Below are 11,662 nucleotides of genomic sequence, written 5' to 3'. Positions count from 1 at the left end.
GAAGCTCGAGTGATAATGTGGTTTTTCCCTCTCATATTTTGGATCTTCTTGTAAGGGATTCTGAGGGGAGACCTCACTACTGTTTTTAAGCTGTGCGTTTCCTTCCCTCCTACTGATGGCAATGCCGAAGGTGGGAGAGTAGGATTCGCTTGTGTGGTCAGATGTTCTTTTGCTTCTTGTTTTTTGGAGTCTTTTCCTTTTTCTTCTTAATGAAATAAAATCTTTAGCAAAAAAAAAAAAAAAAACACAGGGACAATGTGTTCCTTGATAGTTACTACTACCCTAAACCTATTTGTGTGGGTACAGTCTCTCAGATTATTCTGAGAAAATACGGGTGAAGACCAATCCCTTGTATATCAAGGATAAAAACTGGGCATATTTTCCTTGGCTCTAGGTATAGTTAAAATTGGTATTAAGTAGATGCTAAGCCCGACAATGGGCATTACTCCGTGCATACATGCAATTGGATGAAACATATATTTGTTATGTTTTGGTTGTGCATGTGTGTTTCGTATATTGGAGTGGTAGTCTACACGATGGGTGTGCACATGTGGTAGGCCTAGCCACTTGGTGGTGAAGTGTGGATGAGCACTATGTGTGTGTGTGTGTGTGTGTGCATTTGTGTGTGTGTGTGTGTGTGCTTGTAGTGTAAAGTTTGTAAGATAGCTCCGGGAAACAATACAGTTTACGAGAGTGAGCTCTGTGCAATAGTGAGGGTATTTGTAATATAAATAGCAGCTTTAGGCAGCATCGGTAGATAGTGTCTGATAGTGAGCCACATCAACGGGTGACTTGGCAAAAGCACCAATTAAAAGAAAGTTTTCTAATACACTACTTCATCCCCTCTCAGTGTCAGTTGGGGCCCAACACTCTTTCCACAAGGAGAGGTCCACGAAACCCACTTTTCCCATATAGTGTACCTGAAAAATCTAAACCTAGTGTCAACAAGTATGAATATCTTTTTGGTTCACATAATATATTTGGGACAGTTTGAACAAATATTGATTCCCATTTCTTTCATGATTAGAAGGACATATCTAGGTTCTTAAAATGTTTGAGTCAGGTATGAACAGGGATAAAACCTTGTTTATTTATTTTTTTCATAAATGTTTGAATATATTAAACCAAAAATAATTTCCTTCAAGTTCAGATTTGATAGGGGCCATCATCTAATCAAATTGTTTGAACCAAATTTGAATTGGATTAGAGTCCTTTCTGATTTATATCTGAAAATGCTTCTACTCATTTGATGTGTTTGAATCAAATTAAACTGGGTTATAGATTATTAGTTACGAAGTTGGAAAAGGTACCTACATTATCCAACATTACTTACTGCACAAGTTATTGGAATATTGAGATTATTAAGTATAAGTTACTACATGATTTACTAAAGGAATCGGTTGTATTACTTGTATATGAACACAAGTAGATAAGTTACTACATGATTTACTAAGGGAATTGATTGTATTACCCTATGTTCCTACTTGTTGCATATTTCTAATGCTCTCATGCTAAGTTGCCTCACTGCTTGATGGCTTTATTCATAGGAAACACAAAAGGTTTTTAGGTCAAGCTATATATGCTCCTAATTCTCTTCTTATGGTGTTGATCACATCCTTTCCTCAAGGTTTGGCCATTTTAGGTTGTAGATACATGTTAGGTTTAGTGTTCTAGGGTCAGAATTCATGCATGCAACACATGCACATACTAATTAGCTTAGGAATGACGTGATTAGTCACCAATGAAGCTTAGATTCTAGGGGTTTATCTAGGGGTTTATCTAATTTCTTAATTTAGAGTTTATGTTACTAAATTTTAGGAATTCAAATTGGGGTTTACATGCATTGGTCTCCAATTTCATTTATGATCACCCCAAATCCCTTATTCTAGATGTTACTACATCATTTTCCCAACATATAGCTGGGTTTAGATGGTAGAATATAGAGGGTTTGGTCAATTTTTTAAATCTAGGGTTTAGGTTGTCTAATTTGGGGGTTCAAGATGGGATTTCATGTAGAAGGTCTCCAATTTTGTTTATAATTATCCCAATCTTTTATTTTAAGCGTACAACATCTTTCCCTCAACATAGGGTTAGGTTAGGATGGGTGTTTGTATGGGATTTGGTCAATTACTCAAATTCTAGAATTTTGAGTTGCCTAAATTGCGGCTTTTCATGTGGGAGACCTCCACTCTCAATGGTAAGCGGCTTAGTTAGCTATACTAGGTCTCTAACACAAAATCCCCAACTCAATTCGTAGATTGGGTGAGAGAGAGAGAGAGAGAGAGCCAGCATGAAATAGAGGTAAAGGAGAGAGTGTTAGTTGGAACCCAATTGCACAGCGAAAGGGATCGGATTTGGATCTCTTGCATATTAAATCACTATACAAAAATTAACTACATGGGAATTAAAACGGTTTACCTTAGAACCACAATCGAAGTTCCTCCTCTAGATAATAGTTCTTCCACACTTAAGCAACCGTAGGGATCGATCTCAACACTTTGAAACTTCGATCCACATTCAATTGGAGAAGAGCAATCCACCATTAAAGTTTTCTCCTTTACACACACTCACTCAGAAAGGAGAGAAGGAAGGGAGAGAGAAAACATGGGAGAGAAGAGAAGAAGTTCCCAAAAAAAATTGAATCCCTTTCTCCCTTTTCCCTTGTATAATAAAACTCCTTTTAGGGTTTTCTTTTTGGTCAAATCTTTGTTTCCTAAACAAAGAAAGATAAACCGGGTTTGATGGACATATATATTTAACAGAGAGTGTAAGTCCAATGGTGTAGGGTGAGTAGAGGTGATCTTCCTTGCTCCCTTCCTCTTCCTTTTCTCTTGCTTCCCTTCTTCTTCTTCTTCTTCTTCTCCTTTCTCCCTTCTCTTGCTTTTAGTTTGATAGGAATGAGATGAATGAGCAAATAGCTCTATTTATAATAACTTTAAGTGAACTAGGGGTTGTTTGGGGAAATAATGGGTTTCTTCTAATAACTCATTATATGGTAATTTAAGTTTACTGAGGTCTGCTTGGGAAATAAATGGGTTTTCCCCCATTCTTGGGTTAATTCCCCAATCGGCAATAGTGGGCCTGCCTTAGTGTGATCTAACGTATTAATCCATTCATTGGTAGGTTGTACTAACTATTGGAGGTGGTATGAGGAGCACTTATGCGAGGGCCTGAGCCCCACGGCCGAATAACCTATATCAGTGTGGGTTAATTCTGCCCAACATAGAAGGGACACATTTAACATGTTGTACAGAAGGCTTCTAGGGTATGTACAAGTATGTGGGCCATATCATGGTGCACTTCACTATTGGATTCGGGTAATTCCCTTCAATAGCAGGAGATTTACACCGACTTCTTTAGTGATTTGTAACCCTTTCAGTGTTTAATACAGGAGTAGCATGTGCATGTGGGGCCATTCCTCCCTCTTTGGAAGAAGACTGTTGCTACTTAGTAATCATTGATACTAGCATTCTTCTGTGGTTCACATGCAATCAATCATGTAAGGAAATTTAGGGCACGGGTATAACACTAGGGGACCGATGATGCATACTTGGACTAAGGATGCCCTATGTTGCAATAGCACTAATACCCCATCTAGACTTACCTTGGTGTTAGGCTTGTGTAACAATAATCATGTATTCAAACCATGACCATCTTGCTATTGTGATGTGATTTACTTGCATACTAAATTGCATTGAGCTAGGATAACAAACCTAGGTGCTACAACCCCTTATCAGTAGGAGGAATGGTATTAGCTAATCCCACCCGTCTGAGGTGGCCGATGGTAATTTCGATGTTATGGTTACTATGGGTCATGAATAGGGCATACCGAGCAACCGAAGTGTGTATATAGAGATGGTATGCTCTTGACTAGCAACTAGTTTCTATCGTTTGGGGGACCGATGACAAATTTTGGGATAAAGGATACCACCGATGTTGCACTAGCACTAATACCATATCTGAACTTAGATATGTTGACTTGGCTAGTGTGATAATAATCGGATCATGTCATTACATTCATTTAAATAATTTTGAGCATTGTTGCTAAATTCTTACTTGTTGATGCTTTCTTACATATCCACCCCTCACTGGGCTTTGTGGAAGCTCACTCCATTTTATATGTAATTTTAGATGGCGATCTAGGTATCCCTTCAAATGCTATAGTAGAAGTTTCAGCTCTGTATTGAGATGGGCTATAGGCTGAAGAACTACTTGAACACGAACAGGGCTGTATTTGTGAGAGCTGTACCTATGGGGCACCTTAAGGATGACAAATTCATCCTTATCTTTTCACAGGTTATGATATAATACTCTGATATGTAAGATATGTTGGATAGTTAAACTTTCCTTTTGTGTAAATATCTTAAGTATCAATAGAAATTCATCAATGGTATTATCTTATTGTCTATTATATACTTATGAATTTTAGTTCATTTCACAACTTGTGATCTTAAAGTACTACATTGGAGATCCTAATTAGATTATTTGGTATGAGATCGTGTTCAAGTCATCAGCCTTTGAGTAAGTGTAGGTGGGGTGTGACATATCTGGTAGGCCTGGCCAGTTGGTAGTGAAGTGTGGATGTGCGTATAACTATGTATGTGTATGTGTATGTGTGTGTGTGTGTGTGTGTGTGTGTGTGTGTGTGTGTGTGTGTGTGTGTGTGTGTGTGTGTACATATTAGTGCTTGTGCGTAGGGGTTGTAAGACAGCTCTGGGCAATAATACAGTTTATATGAGTGAACGTTGTGCAACAAGGAGGGAATCATATACATAGTAGCTCTAGGAAAGATGGTAGACTGTGTCTGACAGTGCACATCAGTTGTTGACTTGGCAAAAGAACCAATTAAGGGAAAGTTTTCTATTACACTGATTCACTCCCTCTTAGTGTCAACCAAGGCTCAACACTCTTTCCACAAGGAGAGGTTTGCGGAACCCACTATCCCCATATAGTGTACTTGAAAAACATAAACCTAGTGTGAACAAGTATAAATATCTTTTAGTCACATTTGTAACAGTAAATACTTCGGTTCACATAATATATTTGAGACAATTTGAACAAATATTGATTCCCATATCTTTCATGATTGGAAAGATATATCTAGGTTCGTAAATTGTTTAAGGTATGAACCGGGATAAAACCTTTTTTATTTATTGTTTTGATAAATATTTGAATATATTGAACCAAAAACTTCCTTCAAGTTCAAATTTGATTGGGGGCATCATCTAGTCGAACTGTTTGAACAAAAATTGAACTGGATTAGAGTCCTTTTTGATTTATATCTAAAATACATCTACTCACTTCATGTGTCTAAACCAACTTGACTGGGTTATAGATTATAAGATATGAATTTGACAAATGTTACCTACAATATCGAACATAACTTACTGGACAAGTTCAGCAAGATGCGTCGAGGTGGAAACACTATTCAGAAAATTCAAATGAAGATGGAGTTGTCCATACTTCTCTATCTGTCATTAGGGAGAAGTTAGTGGATCATTTTGAAATTTTCCACAAGCATGGTAATTTCAGGAGAGTTGATGATCTTCTCTTTCGGTTCCTGAGCTGGTAACCCCTGAAGATAATGATATGCCTACGAGGATCCCCACCTCAGACAAAATTAAAATGTTGTCTTTGAATTGGACCCATCCAGCACTTCAAGACCAGATGGGTTCCCTAGTACTCTTTTTCAAGTTTGTTGGGATATTATCGGAAGGGAGGTATGTCATGCTATTAAAAAAAAATTATTAGAGGGGGTGTTTACTAAAGGTGTAAATTGCAACTTGTTAACATTAATCCTGAAGGTATATAATACAAAGAATGTTGGGAAATTTCGCGCTATCTGGTTAAGGAATTTTTTCTTTAAAATAAACCCCAAGATTTTATCCTCCCATCTTTCTTTGCTCTTGCATAAACTGATTTCTGAAGAGAATGGGGCATTTCAAAAAGGAAAAATCATTTTTTCAAATATTGGAGTTGCCTCAGAGCTTACCAATATGATGTTTTCTAAGACTTATGGGGGCAATATGGGTCTCAAATTGGATGTCCAAAAAGCATTTGACACAGTAGAGTGGGAGTTCCTATTTGATGTGCTTCGAAAGTTTGGGTTCTCTCAGCTGTGGATTGGTTGGATTAATCAGATTCTAGCATCCTCTAAGTTTTCGGTACTAGTTAATGGTAGTCCGATGGGATTCTTTGGAGTGGAAAAGGGCTTGCATCAGGGCGATCCTCTCTCCCTACTACTTTTCATTCTAGCTAAAGAAGCATTATGCAGAGGATTGAAAGATCTTTGTGATAAAGTGGTGGTCAAGGGTATTCCTGGCCCTAGACATGTTCACACTCCTTCTCACCTTCTTTATGTAGATGACTTAGTGACTTTTATGAATGCTGAGATAAGAAGGGTTATGAAGCTTAAAGAGTTCCTAAATTCCTATCAAGCTTACTCAGGTTAGTATATTAACCTTGACAAAAGCAAAAATTTTCTAGGAATGATCCAGCTAGGAAGGAGAAGAAGAATTAAAGAGGTTCTTAGAATCTCGGAATATGCTTTCCCCACTCGCTATTCAAGAGTGAATATCTTTATCCTCCCTTTAGTGGATAAATTTAAAGCTCGTCTTGCAAGATGGAAGGGTCATCTTTCATCAATGGCTGGAAAAGTTGAGCTAGTGAAATCAATCTGGAATCATATTAGGCGAAAAAAGGAGGTTGTTGACTGGGAGACGTTGATTTGGTGTAAACACTTGCAACCTCGTCTATCTATATTTGGGTGGAGGATTATGCATACGAAGTTGCCTACAGATGGGGCGGTTATGAGGAAAGGTGTTAATATGGCATCAAGATGTGAGTTGTGTAGGTGCTCGAATGAGGATATGGACCATTTCTTGGTGCTTTTTCCATTTGGAGGGGAAATCTAGAAGAACGTCTGTGAGTGGTTTGATATTCCTTGGAAGAGCCATGGTTCCCTTCATGACCTCATGAAATGGTGGAAGAGGAAACTTAAAGTTACTAACCTCAAAGAGGCGTGGGCCATTTATTTCATCATAGGAGTTGAAAAAATATGAAATGAACAAAATTTCCGGTGTTTTGAAGATCTCCAGAGGTGGCTAAGGTATGTGCTTGATACAATAAAGAAGGACATCAGAGAAAGCATCCCTAAATTGAAAATTGCAATAAAATCGATGAACGACATCCTCTGCTCCAAAAGGTTGGGCTTGAATATTATTAGTGCGGGAATAAAGCCTCCCCTGGAAATTTTTTTGTCTAAACCTCCTATAGGGTGGGTTAAATTGAATTTGGATGGAAACTCCCTGGGGAATCCTGGTAACTTAGGGGCTAGAGCGATAATGAGAGACAAAAATGGTAGGTGCATGTGGTCATATAGTGTGTATTTGGGGATCAAAGAAAATTTTAAAGCGGAGTTTGAAGGCCTGATGCAGGGTCTAATGAAAGCTAAGGAAATGTCTATTCCTTTCCTTTGGATTGAATTAGACTCGGCATCGGTGGTTATGGTGGTGCAACAACAAAAAATCCCTTGGATCGCCATGTAGATATGGAACCACATCAGACAGTACTTGGAGAGGACAGCATGGAAAATATCTCATAATTTCAGAGAAGGGAACTCGGTGGCGGACTTCCTAGCTAAAAAAGCTGCTAAAGCGAGGTGCTCTTCTTTCCATGATGGTTTTCCATACCATATTTCAGAATTTCCGGCAAAGGATGAAACCTCCAGACCTTATTATAGGTTTCAGTAGTGGGTGGTCCGGGATTCTGCTAATGGCAATGCCAAAGGTGGGATCCTGTGCCTCGCCATTTTCTTTTGTGATTGTAATCATTTTTTGGTTTCCCCTTTGGTTTCAATAAAAGTATCTTGTAGCAAAAAAAAAAAAAAAAAAAAAAGCTAGTGAAATCAATCATGTGCAGTATTCCTGTCCACACTTTCTGAGTTTATCTATGGCCTAGTACGTTGATTTCATTAATGGAGAAGTGGATCCACAATTTTATTTGGAGTTGGGATGCGAATTCGACTAAGGCAATTACAATGAAATGGAGTGCTCTTTCCAAGTCAAAAATGAGGGAGAGTTGGGGGTCTGTCATCTAAAAGATATTAATCTCGCCCTCCTCTCTAAATTTTGTTGGTTTGTTAAGTCTGATAGCTTTGTTTGCTTCTTTTCTTTGTGGAAGATTTGTACCTACAAATGGGTCTCTTAAAAAGGGTAACATCTCTTATTCAATCTTGCCAGGGCTGGAAAAAGTTTGGGACTTTGTTTGAGCATCGGAAAGGTTGATTATTGGTGATGGATCCTCAATTAATTTCTGGTATGATCGTTGGATTAATGGTAAGAGTCCCTATGATATCATATCTAATGGTTAGAATTTCTCTGTTAACTTAATAAGAAATCTTCACTCTTTCTTAAATAAATATCAGGCCTTCTCTGGTCAGCTTTTTAATCTGGATAAAAACAAGATTTTCTTTGGGAAGGTGGCCCCTCACAGAAAACAGTTTATTAGTGAGTTTTTGGGTATTCAGATATCCAAATTCCCTACAAAATATCTTGGGGTGGAAATCTTCAAGGGAAGAGTCACCAAATCCCACTTGTTGCCTCTGCTAAATAAGATCAAATGTAGACTTGCAGCCTGGAAAGGGAAATTGCTCTCGCTGGCAGGCCATATTGAACTAGTTCGTTCAGTTACATCGAGCATTCCTATGCATAATTTTGCAGTTCATTGGTGGCCTCTGGCATCAATTAAAATTGTAGAAACATGGATGAGGAACTTCATTTGGTCTGGTCAAATGGAAGGTCAGAAAAAAATCACTGTCAAATGGGAGGATTGTTGCAAGCCAAAGAAGGAGGGAGGTCTGGGTATTCGGAAGTTGCGAGATGTTAACAGAGCTTGTCTATGTAAATTATTATGGAAAATAAAGCATGAGGATTCTAGAATGAGTCAATTTTTCAGAGCAAGGTTTACTACCAGCGACGGCGATCTCAGGAGCTACAAGTCTTCATCTATTTGGCAGGGTCTAAAAAGGGTGTGGGACTTTGTAACAAATATGGAGAGCTGGACAGTAGGAAATGGCGTCAAGATTAGCTTCTGGAAGGATCATTGGTTAGAAAATTCCTCATTGGCGGAATCCTCTAATATGGACTTAGAAGCGCTTACTTCGAGGCAGCTGCGGGTGGCGGATTTCATTAGGAATGGTGAGTGGTGCTTCCCAAATATTTCTTCATCATTCTTGTTTGAATCATTTGAGAAGGCGAAGAGAATATCCCTAACGAATTTAGAGGATGCTTGCCACTGGAAATTATCTTCATCTGGAGCCTTCTCTTTGGCCTCGGCGTGGGAAGAGATAAGAAGCAAAAAGGCGCCTGTTTCTTGGTTTTCCATTCTCTAGAAAGCTTTTCTACATCCACGGCAGGCAGTATTTGGATGGAGGTTAGCCCATGGTAGACTCCCTAGGATGACCAAGTGTGCAAAAAGGGGATTGCAATGCCTTCGAGATGTGGGTTATGTGAAAAGGCAGAAGAGTCTAGTTCCCACCTTTTTATTCACTGTGAGTATATCCAGGCCCTGTGGAATATGTTCTATGATCTAATTGGTGTCAAATGGCAACACTTCATAAGAATGGAAGATTTATTTAGCTGGTGGAAACGTAAAGCAAAATCCGTCACTTTCTCAAGAGTATGGCTTAGCGGCGCGGTGTTAATTCCTTATGCAGTTTGGATGGAGAGGAATATGAGAATCCACGAGGGTACCTATTGGCATCACAGGCAGCATTTTGCTATGATTAAAGGAGAGATAGGCATGATTTCGACAGTGCACCTTGGGAAGAACTTGTCCGTAGCTGATTTGATGTGTGCCAGGAGAGTGGGAATTCCCCGTGTAATTGGCAAGCAAAGAGAAATTTTTGAAGTTCAATGGTGTCTCCCCCCTCAGAACTGGATTAAGCTAAATACTGATGGGTGCCCGCTAGGGAATCCTCGAAAGGCTAGAGCTGGCGATGTGTTTAGAAATTACAAGGGCGAACCTTTGCTGAATTTCAGAAATTTTGTTGGTGTAAAATCTAACTTTGAAGCTGAATTTTTAGCTCTCATTACCGGCCTTGAACTTGCAAAAAACTCTTGTATCCAAAACCTTCGGATCGAGTGTGACTCTGCTGCTGTGGTGTTCTTATTCTCCAAAGGGTTGGTTCCATGGTTTATTCAGCAAAGATGGAGGGGCGTTCTCTCTTATTTGGGCTCAATTTCTTGGAAAGTCACTCATTGCTACCGCGAAGCAAATGTGGTAGCCGATTTCTTAGCGAAAACAGTAGCAAGATTTGAATCAAATTCCCCTGTCGAGGCCTGGCCCCTTCTCACCTCCAGGGAGCTGGAATTGGATGCGGCCCAATGGCCAAGATTCCGATTCACTTAGATATTTTTTTTTTTTTAAATTCTTTGGTTTGTTAGTCTAAGGTCTGAGGTCCTCTCCTGCTGATGGCAATGCCGAATGTGGGGTTGATTTCACTTCCTTCGTCTAAGTCTTGTTGAGTGTATCATCCCTCTTGTATATTCTTCCTTTTTATTAATTCAACGATCTTTAGCGAAAAAAAAAGTTTCAGATTTGATTGTAGAAAGACGATGGGCTCTTCCTCTGATTGTTTTGGATGATATGAAGGTACTTTGTGATCTAGTGAAGTCCATTCCTCTCCTCACGTTGGCTGTTAAAGATAATAGAGTTTAGTCTCTTTCTGAATTAGGCAAGTTCACTATTTTCTTAGCTTGGAATAGCCTTAGAGAGAAATTACCTGCCCTGGCATGGATGAAATTAATTTGGCAAAAAGGGACTACACCCCAAGTCGTCACTATTTGGCTAGAGGTTAGTTCATGGTAGTTGTCCAATCGATGATAAAGTATTGAAGTGCAATATTCCTATAGCGTCACGATGTCATCTCTGCTTCAAAAATGTGGAATCAATTTATCATATATTTTTAGACTTTGATTTTGTGAGCAAAATTTGGTCTAAATTGTTGAATTTTTTTTTATCAAAGATGGAGCAGTTTTCCCTCTCTTGAAGAGTTACTCTCTTGGTGGAAGAGAAAGGCTCAAGTGGTCTCGATTGGGAAGGTATGACTTGCTGCAGTTATTCTGATTCCTCACCAGATTTGGAAGGAAAGGAATAATCGAAGGTTTGTTAATAAATCCAATCCAATAGATCAGGTGGTGAATTCAACAATTCAAGATCCCCAGGACTTTCTAAAATGGCAACGATTTACATTTCTTTAGTTCCTCATTTATTGGTTTCCAAGAAATTTATGATATAAATTTCCCAAGCACCTTTTGCAAAAATTCTTGAAGTTATTTGTGCTCCCCTTCATCTGATTGCCTCAAATTAAACATGTGGAAATCCAGGCTGTTCTGGGGTTGGTGGCATTATTAGGGACAGTAATGGATCTCCAAAGCGAAGTTTTGCTGTAAGGTGCGGGAACCAACTTCATTGCAGAATTCAGCGCCTTTTTCTATGGGTTGCACACCCTTCATTGATGAATGCTGTGAATTTGTGGATTGAATATGACTCGCAAGCTATGGTGAATTGCATCGCCAATAAAAACGTTCCATGGATTTTTCAGCAAAAATGGTGGTTCTACAAAAGGTATTTAGATAGCATTTCATGGAGGATTTCACGC

General features: G+C 38.9%; 1 protein-coding gene across 1 annotated transcript; it reads left to right on the top strand.

The window, feature by feature from the left end:
• Window positions 1-6,026: 6,026 nt before the first annotated feature.
• LOC122072150 lies at window positions 6,027-10,410 on the top strand. Its single transcript, XM_042636715.1, has 5 exons — window positions 6,027-6,447; window positions 6,595-6,840; window positions 8,634-9,197; window positions 9,254-9,432; window positions 9,565-10,410. Exons 1-5 carry the CDS (start codon window positions 6,027-6,029, stop codon window positions 10,408-10,410), a joined length of 2,256 nt encoding a protein of 751 aa, XP_042492649.1.
• Window positions 10,411-11,662: the final 1,252 nt, after the last annotated feature.

This window comes from Macadamia integrifolia, chromosome 1 (assembly GCF_013358625.1).
Source record: "Macadamia integrifolia cultivar HAES 741 chromosome 1, SCU_Mint_v3, whole genome shotgun sequence".
Classification (NCBI taxonomy): Eukaryota; Viridiplantae; Streptophyta; class Magnoliopsida; order Proteales; family Proteaceae; genus Macadamia; species Macadamia integrifolia.
This window is presented reverse-complemented; position numbering and strand designations above follow the sequence as displayed.

What these genes read in the sequence shown, in the direction of transcription:
- LOC122072150 (XM_042636715.1), top strand. Translation starts at nt 6,027, where the DNA reads ATGGGTCTCAAATTGGATGTCCAAAAAGCATTTGACACAGTAGAGTGG. An exon ending in TTCCTATCAAGCTTACTCAG is followed by an intron (nt 6,448 to 6,594) that starts GTTAGTATATTA and finishes TCCTCCCTTTAG; the next exon opens with TGGATAAATTTAAAGCTCGT. An exon ending in GGCGGATTTCATTAGGAATG is followed by an intron (nt 9,198 to 9,253) that starts GTGAGTGGTGCT and finishes TCATTTGAGAAG; the next exon opens with GCGAAGAGAATATCCCTAAC.